General features: G+C 39.8%; 1 protein-coding gene and 1 long non-coding RNA gene across 2 annotated transcripts in view; one reads left to right on the top strand and one right to left on the bottom strand.

Annotated features, from left to right (window-relative positions):
* LOC142139866 (uncharacterized) overlaps positions 1-12,460 on the bottom strand; it is a 94,378-nt gene extending 81,918 nt beyond the window's left edge. Inside the window, exons 1-2 of the mRNA XM_075197727.1 lie at positions 12,294-12,460; positions 10,809-10,897 (exon numbers count right to left, since the gene is read on the bottom strand). Of these exons, the coding sequence (XP_075053828.1) occupies positions 10,809-10,897; positions 12,294-12,320 (116 nt within the window). The 5' untranslated portion in view covers positions 12,321-12,460. The remainder of the gene's footprint in view (positions 1-10,808; positions 10,898-12,293) is intronic.
* A 3,962-nt stretch (positions 12,461-16,422) lies between these two features.
* LOC142138340 (uncharacterized) overlaps positions 16,423-19,203 on the top strand; it is a 64,223-nt gene continuing 61,442 nt past the window's right edge. Inside the window, exon 1 of the long non-coding RNA XR_012688012.1 lies at positions 16,423-16,463. This is a non-coding gene — a long non-coding RNA (uncharacterized LOC142138340). The remainder of the gene's footprint in view (positions 16,464-19,203) is intronic.

The following is a 19,203-nucleotide window of genomic DNA, read 5'->3' as shown; positions in this document are numbered from 1 at the left end:
GTTGTTCCACTGGAGAGTATCCCTCTGTTATAAATGTATCTAGATCATAACCATAAACGGTGCCTCAAATACTAGGTAATCACAGACAAACAAATCGTGTATGACGTGGCCTTACTTAATTGGAAGCTATGTTGTAGCTCCTATATTTAATCGAATATATGTATTCCCTTACAACATATGATAATGGTTTCAGGGAGACCACTCATTCATACAGCATATGTTATTGCTTTGCCAATAGACTAGATAGTGCAGTGACAAATCTAATTTTACACTTGTAGGCAAAGTGATTTTCCCAGTAGTAAGTAAACGCCGCACTAGAATTTGATATACACTTGTAAAGAGAAAGATATTTACTCTAACAATAGATTATTCCTTGCAGCGTTAAGACGCCATGATTGATATTGTTGTGTACTTGTAAGCAAAAAGATTTACTTTATTAATAAGTATATGTATTCCCTTATAACATATGGTAATAGTTACAGGGAGACCACTCATTCATACATCATAAGTTATTGCTTTGCCAATAGACTGTATAGTGCAGCGACAAAGCGCCATATTAAATCTAATTTTACACTTGTAGGCAAAGAGATTTTCCCAGTAGTAAATTGTATAGTACAATGACAAAACGCCGCACTAGGATTTGATATACACTTGTAAAGAGAAAGATATTTACTCTAACAATAGATTATTCCTTGCAGCGTTAAGACGCCATAATTGCTATTGTTGTGTACTCGTAAGAAAAAAGATTTACTTTATTAATAAATGATTCTATTCAGCGACAATCCGCCGCATTAGATTCTATTATGCTTAAAACAGAGAGATTCCCCCTATCAGTGGGTGGTTAGGTACAGCGGCACAGCGCCGTGATTGGCCCCGCCCACTTCCGGGTTTGACGTCACCTAATGTGACGCTAGTCCGACGTACGTTTCGCTTAGAAGCTTAGTCATGGAATTACTGGGTTACTAACAAGGGGTTGGTTTTATACCGCTTCTGACCAATCATTGTTTTGGAAATACATGACGTATGCTTCTAGACTCCATTGAAACTACTAAAAAACTGTGTGACATAAAATTCTAAGGCAGATGCCATCGCTTACATTTTCATGAGGGATTCCAAAAATTCCAGGTATCGGTATATACTCATTACTAATTACAAGTGATCCAAATAGTTATAAGTTATATTTTGAGCATCCATGGAGAAATATATATATATATATATGAAGTACATTGCTGGTTGCTCAAGATGGACTGTGACCTTATATATTATAAAGACTAATAGAAACCGAGATGTCTGGTGATCTTAATATATCATAAGCTTCAAAATAAACCTGAATTTGTTAGAAAGTATATATACATATTTAAATTGTATATATTATGTTATTCATAATATATTATTATGTCTCTTTATTTTTGGTATTGTTATTTTTTATTATTTATTTATTGTTTATTTTATTATTATATGTTTTGTGTTTTTTGTTGTAATTTTTAATTTTTAGTTATTTTTTTATTTTTTTCTTATTTTTTATATTTTATATTTTATTTATTATATATATAAATTGTATTTTATTAATTTAATAATTCATATTTTATATTATTGTTATTTATTCACTAACATGTTTATATTTCAAAAATAAAAATATACAATAACCAATTTGTGTATTTTTTGTTTATTATTAAGTCTCTTCTTTGTGAATTAGGTGATTACAAAACGAAAAAAAGGGGATGTGTGTAGTGGTACATGGATATACTGAGTAAGTGATCAGATAGGGATCTCCTTAAATTAAAAGAGAAAGAAGAGAGAGAGAGAGAGATCTCTTATGTGCCTGTTCTATTTGCGTGAAACAAACATGACACAGATAAGTATCTGTGATTATATAATAAAAAATAAGTGTATGTGAAAAGAGATATACTAATTAAGGACCATTTACTGGTCTGGAAAGGTGAGTGAAAAGGAAGAAAAGCAATAGAAGCTAAAAAAATTTACCAGTTAACCCATAAAATGGAGGGAATATGACTGAAATGTCCTTATGTTAATATCTGTATATGTGTATATACATTGTCTATCCAAATTAGGCTAAAATAAAATAAATGTAGATCAAAGTTGCTAAACAGGGTCATATTAAGCTTAATTAAGGGATTGATAATGGTAGGTGTCCTATGAGTCTTCATCTATCAAATATGATAGCATTGATACTCAAAAACCAAATTATTAGGGTAAGTAAAAAAAAATTTTTGTTTTACTCTAAAGTAGTCTTTATCATATATTAAAGGTCTTGAGAGGTATGGATAATAGTATTCTCATTACTTCTCCGGTATTGAGGTTATCTCTTATATTATAGGACATTGAGATGTATAATATTTGTCCAGAAGATCAGCTGATATTTTAATAGACCATCCTACAAAAAGCTAGCATAGCTAGTATTCTCATTGAGACCAAATGGTATTATGGAATTTAGGAGAAATATCCACCTGCTCTCTCTTTGTAGGAGCTGTTTAATAACATTGCCCCCTCTTATACCCATCTTAACCTGTTCAATACCAAAAGCCTTCATATTTTGTGGATTTCCTCCATGTTCATGTAGAAAGTGTCGTGCCACTGATGTTAGTTGTTTGAACTTGTTTTTATCTGTGGCTGCATTTCTAATTGAACCAATGTGCTCCAAAAGTCTATTTTTTAGCATTCTGCTGGTCATGCCAACATAGATCTTACCACACGGGCATATCAGAACATATATCACACATTTAGTAGTACAATTGATAAACTGTTCAATCTGATGTTTGTTACCATATTTGTCAAGAAAGTCTGTAGTCTTTGTCATGTATGAGCATGCCTTACAATGACCACATTTATAGGATCCTTTCACAGATAAAGTTGTGCCTTTCATAGAGAAATGGCTCCTCACCAATTTGTCACCTAAATTGGGTGACCTGCGCCAGCTAAAGTCCGGTCTTACACTCAGACTTTTCGATAGATCAATGTCTGATAATAGGATAGGCCAATGTCGTTGTATGATATTTTGTATTTCTTTCCATTCATAGCAGAAATCCCCCACCATTCTAATTTTATTTTCATTAGTTGGTCTGGCCTTACCATACATAAGTTGATTTTTTATCTTTCATATATGCCTGATTGTAGGCTCTTTTAATGAGTCTCTTACTATATCCTCATTGTACAAGTCTCGTGCTTAGTTCTTCAGATCTTTTTTTATAATTAGATGTACTGGAACAATTTCGTCTCAATCTTAAGAATTCGCCTTTCGGGATATTATTTATTACAGGCGGAAAGTGGGAGCTTCCACTGTGAAGTATATTATTGGTAGCTGTCTTTTTGCGGAATAAATCGGTAACTACTCTACCATCCTGTGTCTTATTGATGGTTAAATCTAGGAAGTTGACGTGTTCCTGATTCATTTCATACGTCAGATGTAAATTATTTTTATTATCATTTAAAATCTCCACGAACTCTACAAAGTTCTCTTGACTACCGTTCCACATTATAAGGATGTCGTCAATGTAGAGCATCCAAATAATGATATTGTCTGTATACTTAATTAATTTTTCACAGAAAACAGTTTCCCTCTCCCATCTGCCCAGGTAGAGGTTGGCAAAAGTGGGGGCACAAGCCGCCCCCATTGCCGTACCTCGCACCTGCAGGTAGAATTTGTTGTCAAAGACAAAGAAGTTCCTTTTTAATATAAATTCCAAAAGTTCTATCAGAAAAAGATTGAGATCAGGATTATCACTGGCTTGTAAGAAGAAGGCGACAGCCTCTATACCCACTTCATGTTGGATGCTAGTATAGAGTGATTCTACATCCATAGTTACAAGCCAAACATGTTGCTCTAGAGTCAGATCATCCAAAAGTTTGAGGATGTCTGAGGTATCTTTGACATAGGATGGCAATGAGGTTACATAGCCACGTAGATGTTGATCCACAAAAATGCTTGCTTGTTCGGTCAGACCTCCGATTCCCGAAAGAATAGGTCTTCCAGGTGGTTTTATAGCATTCTTGTGGATTTTAGGTAATAGGTATATGGTTGGTACCTTAGGATTTTCGGTATGTAAAAATTCAAATTCTGACTTCGAGATCACCCCGTTATCAAAAGCTCGTTTGATCATTGAATTATATAATAATTTATAATCATTTAAGGGGTTGGAGAAGAGCAATCGGTAACACTTTTTATCCCCTAGTTGTTTATACATTTCTTCCTTATACATGGAGGTGGGCCATATTACTACGTTCCCACCCTTATCGGATGATTTGATAACAACATCCTGCCATGATTGTATCTCTTGGATTGCTTGTCTTTCATCTCTTCTCAAATTGTCGAATTGCCTATATTTTCTATTCTTCATAGATTTCAATTTTAGAATATCCAAGTCATGTGATACCATATTCTCGAAAACTTTTATTTGCGGACTGATATTTTCGTTGGGGCAAAAGGTGGATCTTCTCTTGCAAATGGGTCTAACTGTTTTTGTTTCCCTATCAGTTTGTTCCTCCAAAAGATACTCTAAAGCAGATAAGGCCAAATTGTCTTCTACCTCCAGATCTATGTCCATTGATGATGTTACCAAGTTGATGTCCATTTCATTGGTAGTGGGTTCTGTTGAGGAGGATGTAAGGATACAAGGGGGTATATCACCATCTCCCCTAATGTTGTTTTTTTGTAATGGGGTATCTGAAATGGTTCCTTGTGAACTAGTAGATTCATGTTTACTAAAAAATGTATTCAGGCGAAGTTTTCTCGTAAAAAGGTGGAGATCTTTTTCCCATCTAAACCGATCAAAATTGTTTGTAGGTGAGAAGGTTAAACCATAGCCAAGTAGTCTTAAATGAGACTCATCCAAAATTCTATCTGATAAATTAATTATTTGTAGAGATTTATTCATTTGCCCCGGTACTTCTTGTTGTATTGATAGTTCCCCCTCCACGGGATTTGAGAACGATCTCGTAGATTTCTTATTCCCCCTCCTAATGCGCTTATTCCACTGGTGTCTTCTCCCAGGGGTCTCTGGGTTTCCCCTAAAAAATTATTTCTATTGGCATTCCTCCTACTTTTAGATTGTACTCTACCTCTAATAAAAGGGATCATCAATATCATTGTCTGAGGATTCTAATTCTGATGATTCAGGACTAATAGATGTATTACGTCCTGTTTTGCTGGTAGGATAATGTCTCCATTTGAAAATATGGCCATTTGCATAATCTCTCTGATCACGATTGAATTTGGATCTTTTCCTTTCTATTAGACTATCCTCAAGCCTATCCAACTCTTGTTTATACTTTTCATGTTTTCTGAAATAATTCAGTAGTTTCATATTCCTTTAGTTTGAGAGTAAGTTGCTCAATATCTCATGAATATGTCTCTAATAGGAGGTTGTCATGTTTGAGGGTAATCTGCATCAGCTCTTTAGAGCATTTTAGGAGGGCCAATTCCCACTCTGATTTAATTCTTGAGTAGCTAACTCATATGTGGGAAAGAGTTTTGGTCTCAAACCGCGAGGTGTGATAGTTTGTTTGATGTAATTCTCCGTGGTGGTTACGTATCCATAAGAATCTGCCTTTAGAAGCAGATCGTCTAGGTAAGGGATGATTGTAATCCCCTTGGCCCTTAGCAAAACAGCCATAACCGCCATGATCTTGGTAAAGATTCGTGGAGCTGTGGCGAGACCGAACGGAAGAGCCTGAAATTGGAAGTGCTCTGACCGAACCGCAAACCTCAGCAGGGACTGATGACCCCTCCAAATAGGCACAACGAGATATGCATCCTTGATGTCTAGAGCCACCATAAATTCTCACTGTTCCATGCCAAGAATGACCGAGTGTAAAGATTCCATCTTGAAGCAGGGCACTCAGACCTGAGTGTTCAAAGCCTTTAGATTGAGAATCGGTCTGAACGAACCGTCTGGTTTTGTCACAAGAAAAAGATTGGAATAAAACCCCAAACCTCTTTGAGAATGAGGAACCGGTATAATCACTCCGGAAGACAGAAGGGATTGAATCGCCTCTGTTAAAGCCAATCGCTTCCCTGGACATGACGGAAGCCACGTGGTGAAGAACCGTCTAGGAGGAAAACCGAGCAGATCGATCTTGTAACCCTGGCTCACCACTCCCCAAATCCAGACATCGGTAGTGGACTGACACCACCGATCCCTGAACCACAGAAGACGGCCTCCCACCACTGACGACAGTGAAGGAGCAAAAACCCCGTCATGCAGACTGTTTGTCTGCCGACTTTGCAGCTGGACGTCGCGCAGACCAGGCCTGATGTCCCCGCTGCAAACCACCTCTAGGGGTGGATTGCTGACCTCTAGAGGATTGTCTTGAGGAATACTGTCCTCGAGACCTACCTGCGGAACGAAAGGCCCAAAATCTGGACATCTTCTGCTTGGGAACACTTACCGGGAGGAAAGTGCTCTTCCCTCCTGATGCCTGACTAATAAAGGAATCAAGCTGAGGTCCAAACAGAACAACTCCAGAAAAAGGAATGGACTCAAGAGCCTTTTTAGACTCTACATCAGCCTCCCAGGACTTTAGCCAGAGAGTCTGACGCGCTGCAACTGCCAAGGTAGAAATGCACGCTCCCATCGTCCCCGCTTCCATAGCAGCTTCTCCTAAATAATCCGTTGCCCTCTGCATCTGTTCCACTAAAGGAAGCAGTTCAGAGGATGGCCTGCCTGCCAACAAACCTTCTGACAATTATTCCGACCAGCGATCAACAGCTTTGTTAACCTATGCTGATGCCAAAGCGGGCCTCAAAGAAGCACCCGCTGCCACAAAATTGGACTTAAGAACGGTCTCAACCTTCCGGTCTGCACCATCCTTAAGAGTGGCCTGGTTAGGCAGAGGAATAGTAGTTACCTTTGCCAACCTCACCACAGATGCATCTACTTGAGGAAGCGTCTCCCACTTAGCGAGAACCTCAGGGGGAAATGGATAACATGACTGCAGTCGCTTAGTCACCTGAAACTTCCTGTCTGGGGAAGTCCAAGATTTCAACAGCAACTCCTCCAAATGGGGAGAGGCCGGAAAAACCACCTCCCTCTTTTTGCATCTTTCAAAAAGAGAGGATCCAGAAGCCTCAGGGACTTGTTACTCAGGAATATCAAGTACTTGACGCACAGCCTGAATTAACTCTTCCACACTCTGACGATCTGGTGGAACCTCCACCAGAGAGACCGCATCTATGTCAGAGCCCAGCGGTAACTCACCCTCTTCCTGGGACCCACAATCAGAATCAGATTCATGTCCCAGAAAAGATGCGGCCACCCGCCTCCGCTTACGTGAGGAAGACGGTGTGGCCAACTGCATCATCCTCTCCAAGGAGGAAGAGACCGCTACCAGACCCTGTACTGAGGATGCAAGACCCTGCACCCAAGCTGGTTCAACAGACTGCACTAGGGCAGCAACAGGCAAAGCCTGAACTAAGGAAGCAGAATCATACGATTGAGCAGCCTGAGACTGTACCTTCTGAGCAAGCAGTTCCACTGTATTAAATAGAGACTGAGCCCAAGCAGGCTCCTCCGTGTTTGAACAGACAGCCACTGTTTCACCAGGAGTAGTCTCCGTGGGCCGACAGGACACACATAGAGCCTGTGTTCCTGGCTGCCCAGACGGTAACTTAACATGACATATAGCACAGGTGAAACTTAACATAGTAGCACCAGCCCTGCCACGTGTAGATTTTTCCCTCTCAGACATGTTCAAAGATGGGACAAAACAGTACAGTGAAATACACACAAAATAGATAACAAGCAGCACACAAACTACAAGAGAAAGTGAGCCTGAAATACAGCCAAAAGCTTTTTAGTGTGTAAAAAATACAAAGGCTAAACACACCACCCCCAACCCTTTACCTTACAGTATACAGGATAGAAAAGGGGAGAAGCAGCAGCTTTTGAAATGGCTGCCTATTCAGGTGTCTACACACGAGGAGTGAGAGACTACCACGGGGGAAGTACCGAAGAGGAAAACACCCCCCCCCCCCTCAGGGCCCAGCTCTGAATTAACTAATGTCTAAGACTGACAAACAACTCAACCCATCCACAGCCTAGCAGGGCTCACTGAGACAGTGACCCTTGTCTGACCCTTTTCCCTGAGCTAAAAATAGAACCTTATCTCTACCCAATTAAACAGACTGCTTTTAGTAAAAAAAACAGCCAGCTCAGGGAACACACTGCTATTTCTACCCTCTCTCTCTCAGCAGTATGCTGGGAGAGAGTTTCAGTTACCTGCTGCCAACTCTCCAGACGCAGTGTGTGCAGACAGCATGTTCTCTGTACATGGAGGAAAGACCCCAGCCACCAACAACTGTGTCTGGCTCCAATGGAGGGTTAAATAACCGGCAGAGGGAGCAGGCAGACAAGGAGGACCTACACGGCACCTCCGCTCCCCCCCCCCCCCCCCCGCAGACAGCGCACAGCACAGATCTCCCCCATCGCTGCCTCACACTCTCCCCGCCAGCCGTAGCCGCGGGAGAGCAGAATGAATGAACCTGCAGCGGAGAGTCTGACTGACAGCCGACTACGCGGCTCAGCGAGCCGCCGGCTGTCAGAACTCAGAGACCACAGTCTCCGCTACTCATTAAAATAATAAAACCATAAAAAAAAGTAAAAAGGGCTGCTAAGCAGCCCCATGCAGTGCCCGCTTCACCGGGCACTTGAACTAGACTGGCCTCTAGCAGGAGGTGTGGTGTAGAGGGGGTGGAGCCAGAGCTTTAGTTTTAACTAAAAGTTAAAGTGCCAGCGTTCGCCTGTCCTACCCTATACCCCAAGGTCCCTGTGTCCCCCAAGGGATGTGAGAGAAATACCAGTTCTAATTTCTCTGGATCCACCTCTGCTACACTTCCTTTATCAGTTGGAGTACCACAAGGCTCAGTCCTAGGTCCTCTGCTATTCTCTATCTACACCGCTTGTCTTGGAAAACTAATAAGCTCATTTGGATTTCAATATCATCTCTATGCAGATGATACACAAATCTATTTATCCTCTCCTGGAGGTAAATGTATCAAGCTGTGAGTTTGCGTCGGGTTTGAAAAGTGGAGATGTTGCCTATACAATCAGATTCTATTTATCATTTATTTAGCACATTCTACAAAATGAAAGCTAGAATCTGATTGGTTGCCAAAGGCAACATCTCCACTTTTCAAACCCACTGGAAACTCGCAGCTTGATACAATTACCCACTGACTTCTTACCATATGTGTTGTCTCGCGTTACTGACTGTCTTTCTGCCATTTCATCTTGGATGTCTTCTCGCCAACTCAAACTTTCAAAAACGGAATTAATAATATTCCCACCTAAAAACAGAAGCTTCCTGCCTGACATTTCTATTTTGGTTGATAACATGACCATAAATCCCAACCTGCAACCTCGCTGCCTAGGTGTAATCCTTGATCACAACTATCCTTTGTTCCCCACATCGAATCTATATCTAAATCATGTTACATACATCTAAAGAACATTTCCAGAATATGCACATACCTCACACAAGACACTGCAAAACCCTTAATTCATGCACCCATCATCTCCCGCATTGACTATTGCAATTCCCTCCTTACTGGTCTTTTCAAAATCAGACTTGAACCCATACAATCAATTTTGCATGCAGCGGATAGATTGATTTTCCTTGGAAACCGCTCTTCCTCTGCTGAGCCACTCTGTCAGTCTCTACATTGGTTGCCTGTTTTCCAATGAATCCAATATAAAATTCTTCTACTAACATACAAGGCCATCAACAAAATTGCACTGACATACTCCTCATTTGTCTCATTATATTTCCTAACTCGACACTGCCGTTCTGCACAAGATCTGCATCTCTCTTCCACTCTCATCACATCCTCCCATTCTCGGTTACAGGACTTTTTCGGGATGCACCAACTTTGTAGAATTCCCTCCCTTGCACAGTAAGATTTTCCCCTAGTCTTTAAACCTTCAAGCCTTCTCTGAAAACCCACCTCTTCAGACAAGGTTATGATATTCCTCAACCACCATCTTAATCTCCCAATTGTTACCCTATTACCATCCTCTACACCGCTAACACAAGACAACAACTCTATGACCAACATGGCTCTGTGACTGATCACACAGTCCACTCAATACTATTTACTTTGCATTCTGGCTGGTCCAATGTGCAATATGATGTAGCACATGCCCTTATGTTTCAAACTCCCATTGTCCCATAGATTGTAAGCTTGCGAGCAGGGCCCTCTTACCTCTCTGTATGTATTTATTACCCGGTATTGTTTTATTAATGTTTGTTCCCAATTGTAAAGTGCTACGGAATTTTCTGCCGCTATATAAATAAATGTTGATGATGATGTTACCAATGTTTAAATCTTTCATGCAACATTGTTAAACTGTAACTAAATTCAAATGTCTTGCTATATTCATTTGTCTTTGCAATTGTATTATATATAGTATATTCTTGATATCACTGTGTCCATATTTAAATAGGAAATTATTACTGACAAATGTTAATAGCTGAGGAAGGGGAACCGCTCTAGGAATATTGTGCTCAATCTTTGATTTGCCAATAAACATCCCCCAAGAGGATGATTTATGAACACTTTCCATGTGCAATCTTTGAACCACATTTTTGGCTAATATATTTGGAGGCTTTGGAGAAGAGTCTAGCTCATAACTGGCACTGGCTCTATATAGTGTTAGAATGTTGATGTGCTCCATATTTCACAAATGTAACCGCTTCACATAAAACACCTGGATATAAAACACATTTCTGCCAGTTAGGCATTTAAAGCCACATATTTATCATTACTCGTATGACTATTAAAACTAAGTACATACCTATCGCCTGATGGCAGGACAGTGCCATTGATTACAACCAATGTGCCATCACAGATGCCACTGTGAAAATGGGTGCTGAATGGAACAGGCTGGAAGACAAGGGTGACATTGTGACAGATGTAAAAGTTAATATATAAAATACTTAGGCGATGGGATCCACTAAAAGTTTATTTGTTGCTGATAAAAACCTATATTTTTAGTGATTTACAGATCTGCTATTCACCAAACCTATTAAAGGCAAATCAACCTATTAAACACCAGTTTTTCAAACATCGCAAAAAATGAAATAAAAGTGTCAGCCATTGCAAAACAATAATTGATATGTCAGTGTTATGTGCACAACAGGAGGAATCTATGAAGGACTGATTGATCCCCCCCCCCCCCCCCCCCCTTACCTGCAGAGGTTACCAGCATGGAATAGAAAAGTACTAAGGCTCTACGCTATTTCATTGCATAGAGGTACCAGCAGTCTAACCAGGTTGGAGCTGTGTTTCACTACGGCAGTTGGATCTCACCCTCATGTTCTCTTTGTTACAGTGGAACCTATCCACCAGTTGTCTGCTGCTGTGGCTGGTTGAGGAATTGGGGGGGGGGGGGGGGGGGGGGGGGTGCTGCCTGATTTTTTTTATGGGCCAACTCACTTTTTTTTTTTCATATAAATGTGTGAAAATCGCAAACATTTGAAAGAAAATTACTGCTTAACAGATTAGTTTGGACAATACCTTCACATTTAATTTTGGCTGGTTCCTGGAGATTTTGATCAACTTAAGGCAAGAAAATCAACCTTAAGTAGGTTCTCCTCAATTGTGCCCAATATCCATGAAACAGCCTCATGTTTTAAAGAACTCTCCATTGCAATATCTTATTCTTCTAAATGGAATAGAATAACTTACACTTTCTATATTCCATTCTCATTTAACATGTTTAAAAATGTTCTATTTCTAAAAGGAAATTATGACTAGCAGGTGACTGCAACACTTCCTGCTCTGGCTGTTTCAATCTATTTCGAAAGGTGTTTGCCACAAAGAAACACAGTTTAACAATATTACACATTGCAGATTTCCCAACAGACTGGTTGGAGGATTGTTAAAACAGTACTGAGCATTTACACACAATACTGTGAGGCCAACAACTGGGAAAAAAATCTTAGCATATTATCACATGACTTTAACTAAAACCAGATTTTTCACATAGAAACTGGCAAAGTGCCCATCTGAAGTGAAACAACTGTAACACTATAGGCATATCTTCGTGCAAACGTCACTACGCAGTAACATAACAGTATTACATTATACTATTTGCTAAAACATCGCACTGCTTTGTTTAGTGCACAATATTTGCAAAACATTGTATCATTTAAGATCTGCAGGAAGAGATTGGGAAAGTAACAAGCAATCGGCACCCAGCAGACCCATCAGTAGAAGTAAGCAGTTTCCTGGGTACTCGGGGTGATGCCTACAGACAGGGGTGGGTGATGGTACTCACAGGGTTGTGGATGGGTCCGTAAGACATGATGGTGAGATGGAGGACTGTAGTGTCGATCTCCTGCTCTGTACTCGGGAGAGAGGGTCCAGGACTTGCACTGAATCCTGGATTCCTTTTAACGGTAACGATGAAATCCCGCCCAGCTCTCAGCCTACTTCTACAAGAGTGGGCAGAGCAAGAGCTACAGGTCGTGCTGTAAAAGCTTTGTTGTTACACCCAACAATAAAATCACAATATATTTGCTTTTTATATATATTATTCATAGTAAAATGTTTGTTGTAGTTTGGGGGGTAAAAGACCCCACAACCTGTTGTAACATAAATATTGGTGCATTGCATGACTGAAAAAAGTTTTGCATGACAGCATTTAGTAGTGAACCTCATTCACGTAGTTGCAAATCACTACTGTGTAATAATAATCCGTGGGAGGGTCATCTACTAAAAGGTCTATTTGAAGCAGTGATAAAAATCTTTTTTTTTTTTTTTAATGATTTACAGGTCTATTTCTTAATCATTAAATATATTAAGGGCAAATCGACCTATATACCTCCGTATTTCAAATCTCTGGGGAAAAAAACATCACAAGACACAATCACCGAGATCACTGGTTTCTCAATGATAAATACAGCTGTAAAATATTGATTTAGTAAATATAGGGGCACATTTATCATTATTCGGCAAAAGTGAGAAATAGTTATCAATCCTTATCGCAAGGATAAGGATTGAACTATTTCTCACATTTATTAAAAAGGGAACACAGAAACAGCAGTTCCGAAAAACAGCTGTTTCTGTGATAGAAAAAAATCACACTTACCTCCCTCTTCGGACGCGCTGTCTCGGGATCTCCTCTTCTTCGTTCAATTGCGCATGTGCACTACATGTGCAGTGCACATGCGCACAAAGTCCCCACTCTGTCTCTGCAACTATCGTTGCAGAGAGAGCGCGCTGAGTGACAGGGAGGGATCATGTGATCCTTCCACACATGCGCTGTCCAGCTCTGCTCGTCGGAGCAGAGCTGACAGCAGTGGATGTCTTCAATTCGTACAATATCAAGACAAGTTCACTTGTTAGATTGCGGCCAGGAGCAGTCACCATTCTGTTGAATGGTGACTGCTCGCAAAAACGATCAGGAGTGCAAAGCAGCAGATATCCATGATATCTGCTGCGATGCACCTTTAATAAATTTGCGGAGGGCACATCGGGACTTTAATTCCACGGTAAGTGCACAATAGTGCACTACCGTGATTTCTTAAATATGCCCCATAGATAGGTGCAAAAGCAGTTAGATGAAAAGGAAATATTTATCATGCAAAAGTAAAAAAATCAGTCAGAGCAATAATTAAACCTTACCTGTAACAATGATCCAGTTGTGACTTCTTACTGCAAATGGAAAGGTGATGCCATATTAATTTGACAAATGCTGCTCAACGCAGTTTTAATGCTATAACTATGCATAGTGCACTTTTTAGTAATGACTATATGGACCATTTAAAAAAAAAAAACAGTGAAATTCACATGTATGAGCAATCTCAACTTTATATCAAAAGCTAAAAATGTTGCAGAATCCTACACTCACCCCCTACCCTGCAAACATGTCAAACTCCTTCACTGCTTAACACACAGGAAGTGGGTACCCTGCTGTTTGCAACCCACTCTAGAACTATTTGCATAGGGCCTGTAGGTTTAAAGGTACATAGCCAATATCCACCATGAACCTTAAACACCTTTAATTCTCAAAACCCTGGATCTTCTGATGAGAGGAATGCCACTTTTCACCTACTGTGACTTCCTGTAACATAACTAGCTGAACTATCCATAATAAAGTCTAGAAGAAAACCATAAAAACGGAAGGTGGGGTCTAAAAGAAAACAGAAAACAAGGTTATACAAGCTGCAGCCAGCCCTGCATTTAAACATACAACACTGACCCACTTTTTCCTGTCAGAATCTCCCATTTGTCAATGTTACATTTTCTGCTTTACTGGAAAATCTCTTCTCTTAAACCTTTTATAGGCAAAGTAGGACAATGGCAGCTGGGAGAGCTCTCCCCTTCTTAATGTTCCCCAACGTGTATACACTGTTTTTTCTGTGTCAGTCAGAGATATACTTTCATAAAAGTTGCACCAACATACATCTCCTCTCTTGTCTCAAAATATCTCCCAACTCGGCAACTCCGTTCTACACAAGATCTGCGTCTCTCATCCACACTCATTACATCCTCCCATTCCTGGTTACAGGACTTTTTTCGGGCTGCACCCACTCTGTGGAATTCTCTCCCTTGCACATTAAGACTCTCCTCTGTCTACAAGCTTTCAAGCATTCTCTGAAAACCCACCTCTTCAGACAAGCTTATAATATTCCTCAACCACCCTCTTAACTTCACTACATGACCATATTACCACACCGTTATACAACTACCCCTTGACTAACATTGTTGTGTGACAGGATCATTTAGCTTATGAGTCACTTTTACCTTTGCAGTCTGGCTGGGCCGACTGCAAATGTAGACTTAACCTCATGTGTCAAACTCCCATTGTCCAATAGATGGTAAGCTTGCGAGCAGGGCCTTCTGACCTTTTTGTCTGTTTTTACCCAGTTTGTTTATTTACTATGTTTGTCCCCAATCGTAAAGTGCTACGGAATATGTTGGCGCTATATAAATAAATGATGATGATGATAAAAGGTTGGGTAGTAAATAAGGTACATACAGAGTTGTAGATAAATAATTGTGTACAGAGACAACACAGTTGCCAACATTTTACATTAGTTTCCAGGGAAACTTTGCATAATTCTGTCTCTGCAGACTTGAGGCACTACAACCCCCATCTTGTCATCTTGACTGGATATGTAACATAATGATTTGTATTTTAAATAGTCCTTTTTAATAAATACTCAAATATAAAACCCAGAAAATAAGGATAGATGATAAGAATTGTTTATAACATGCAGAAAAATTTAAATTTTTTTGTGCAGTTGGTCAATAATGAAAAATAGGGACATTTACAGGAACACACCCAGATTGAAGCCATTATTGTAATTTGATTTGGTAAATAATTTGGAGAGACAGAAGGAAGTGGGTTAAATGGCGGTCACTCTTAAATTTAAATCAGGCATTGCCTAGCTGAACAATGGTAATTATCAGCAAGTGGAAATGCTTCAATGTAAAGATGACCTGTGGAGAATGCGCAGCACAGAGAGCCCGTTAAGCAAACCTGAAAAGTGGGATAAAAGAAAAGACAGGTTAAAGTAATAATCATCTTACTTGTGGATGACAATCAACTGATTAATATCAGGAAAAAATCTACAGAAAATAGGTATCTGGAAAGCAGTACAGACACTACAGACACTGCGTGAACAGGGCTGGTGCTACCACTAAGCGAAACTAGGAGACACCATTAACAATGACTGAGTGACATAATTTCACTCATTCGGTGTCTTTATGTTTACCTGTGAAGCTGATGACTGCTGCTTCTCCAAATTGGAAATGGGCTGGCAGTGCAGCGTTGAACTATGATACCATAGTCCAACACCACACTCCCAAGACGAGCAGATGCTGGCCAGCCCCCCTCCACATTAGGTAATAAGTGGAAAATGGGGGGCAGAGCATAAGGGGGGTGCACACTCCAGCCCTAAGCGTGAAAGATCAGTTTAAAATAGTAGACGGTACCTACTATTTATATTACACAGCATAAGAAAAAAAAAGCACCATGAAATGTAAGATATGTAAATACAATGCTAGAAATTTCAGAACATTTAAAAGGAATCAAATACAGTCCAAGCACAGCATTCCCAATAATACTTGAATTATATTCATTGAATAACAACAGAGAACAGGTGTACATATATATACAGCAAGGTCCGGAAATATTTGAACAATGTCCCACTTTTCATAATTTTTGCTTTTTTTGCCACCACAATGGATTTGAAATTGAACAATGTAGATGTAATTGAAGTTCAGACTTTCAGCTTTCATTCAAGGGGTTGAATAAAAATATTGTAGTAAACGTTTAAGATTTGCAACCATTTTTATACACTGTGCCCTATTTTCAGGGGCTCAAATGCAATTGGACAAATTAAAATAATCATAAATAAAATGTTAAGTTTTTAATACTTTGTTGCAAATCTTTTGCAGGCAATGCCTGATGTCGGGAATACATGGACATCACCAGATGGTAGGTTTCCTGCTTTGTTATGCTTTTGCCAGGCCTGTACTGCAGCTGTCTTCAGTTGTTGTTTGATCATGGGTCTTTCTGCCTTTAATTTTGTCTTCAGCAAGTGAAATGCATGCTCAATCAGGGTAAGATCAGGTGATAGACTCACCCATTGAGAATATTCCATTACTTTGCCTAAAAAAATTCCTGGGCTGCTTTTGCAGTATGTTTTGGGTCATTGTCCATCTATACTGTAAAGCGCCATCCAATCAAATTTGCTGAATTTGGCTGAACCTGAGCAGACAGTATATACTTATACACTTCAGAAATCATCTTGCTGCTTCTGTCCTCTGTCACATCATCAATAAACACTAGTGACCCAGTACTATTGGAAGCCATACATGCCCATGCCATGACACTGCCTCCACCATCTTTTACAGATGGTCCTATGCTTTGGATCATGAGCTATTCCAAGCCTTCCCCATACTTTTTTCTTCCCGCCTGGTAAAGGTTGATCCTAGATTTATCTGTCCAAAGAATGCTGATAAAATTCAAGTTTGCAATTGTTACCTCAAGTATGCCAAGGTATAAGATACTAAGTTACGTGTGAAAAGTATTTTTGTTCCACCCAAAATAAGTGATTCAAATAAATAATTAAGTATTGACTTATGTTTCTTTGTTACACAGGGATTGAAGGTCATTTTATACAATGTTTACATAATGATTTGTCAGAATAAATGAGAGGTCAAATATCAAAGATCAAATAATAATAAAAACTAGAGATGTTCACTGACCCCCATGAACTGGTTTTGGTTTTGGATCTGGATAAGCTCTGTGTTTTGGTTTTGGTTTTGGCTTTGGTTTTGGATCTGTATTTTTTTAGCAAAATTGCTAAAATATGCTAAATTCACATATTTTGCTTTTTTTTTTTGTTCCTACATTATTATTAAACTCAATAATGCTAATTTCAAGTCATTTGCAGTCAATTTTGACCACCTCACAGGTCACAATATTATTTTCTAACACTTTCTAACAAAGACTGAAGCAGTTCTTGCCAGTTATAAGAAGAAGGCCATTGTCATGCCTGGGCATAAGACCAAAAAATCCACTTCTTTAGAACGGAATTATTTTTACCCAAATCTCGACAACAGTTGTCTAACTATTTGTAGTGTTTGTAAAGCCACAGTCAGTAGAGGTAGGAACCTTAACCCTCTAGGACCCTCATCCATGTTACGCCATTTGAAGCGAGTTCATGGAAAGCTCTTGGGAAAAAAAGAAACTTATGCTAAAAAAAATAGCAGCAAGCAGTCCAGCATCAGCTACCTTCCTTCTCTCATCTAGATCCCAGCACCTGCAATCTACACCCCCAACACCTTCATCATCATCAGTATCCTCCCAAGTGATCGAAGTTAGTCCTGCATCCAAGTTGCTAATGCGAGATGACTCCTCCCCTATCCAGGACTCCTCAGAAGAATCCTTGTGTGTTAGGCCCACTTCTGCTGCTCCTGCTGCTGAGGTGGATCTTCAGCCCAGAAGCAGAGCAAGAAGAAGACTACTAGTAGATTACAATAATTGACTGTTAAACAATCCTTAGCAAGATTGAAAGCTGTCACCCAGTCGCAAAGCGGATCACAGATGCCATGGCGACTATGCTAGTATTAGATCTGCGTCCAATATCCACTATTAATGCAGCTGGTGTTAGACAATTACTTGAGGTTTTGTGTCCCCGTTACCAAATTCCATCACAACACCATTTCACTAGAAAAGCTATTTGTCACCTCTACCAGAAGGTTCATAAAAATGTAATTATTGGGCTACAAAATGCCATTCTACCCACTGTACACTTAAGCACAGATGTGTGGACTAGCGGAACTGGGCAAACTAAAGATTATATGACTGTGACAGCCCACTGGGTTGGTGATTTGCCTTCACCAGCAGTAAAGCAGCAACATGTACTGAAGTATGTCACATTTTTCTGAGCCAGGCTACTCTATGTATCATCTGCTTCACTAAGAGGCATATTAATATTATTATTATTATTATTTTCGTAGATTTATAAGGCACCACAGTGCTCCACAGTGCCGTACAGTAAGGAAGACAAGGACATACATAAAACAAGACATACGTAAAACAAGCACAGACAAGGCAGACAAAATGAATGAAGACATGACAACAAAGGGTATGGAGGACCTTGCACATTAGAGAGCTTACATTCTAAAGGGAAGAGGGCACACCTGAAACAAGAGGAGCGAGTGTGGCTCATAGTGGAGATTGGGATAGTAGTGAGGGTGAATTAGTGTGAATACTGTTATCGAGGATAAGGTCACCTCTAAAAAAAAGATTGGTTTTCAAAGAACATCTAAAGATTTGAAGGCTGTGGGAAAGTCTGATTAAACATGGTAGGAAATTCCATAAGTGGGGAGCAGCACGGGAGAAGTCTTGAAGGCGGGAGTGAGAGGTGGTTATCAGAGATGAGACAATGTGCAGGTCAGAGGTAATACAGCTGACAACCTGTTTGAAAAACTAAGGGATGTCATTGCAACATGGCTTATCCTGCTTGGACTCTCCTGAGGATATGAGATTTCTGCTAACGCCACCAGCATTACAGCGGTGGGAATTCCATCACATTCCCTGTTTTGCTCACACAATCAACTTGGTGGTACAGAACTTTTTAAAAAATAACAATGACATGCAGGAGATGCTGTCTGTGTCCCGAAATATTTACGGTCATTTTCGGGATTGTGCAACAGCATGTAGGAGA

This window comes from Mixophyes fleayi, chromosome 2, assembly GCF_038048845.1.
Source record: "Mixophyes fleayi isolate aMixFle1 chromosome 2, aMixFle1.hap1, whole genome shotgun sequence".
Taxonomy (NCBI): domain Eukaryota; kingdom Metazoa; phylum Chordata; class Amphibia; order Anura; family Limnodynastidae; genus Mixophyes; species Mixophyes fleayi.
This window is presented reverse-complemented; position numbering and strand designations above follow the sequence as displayed.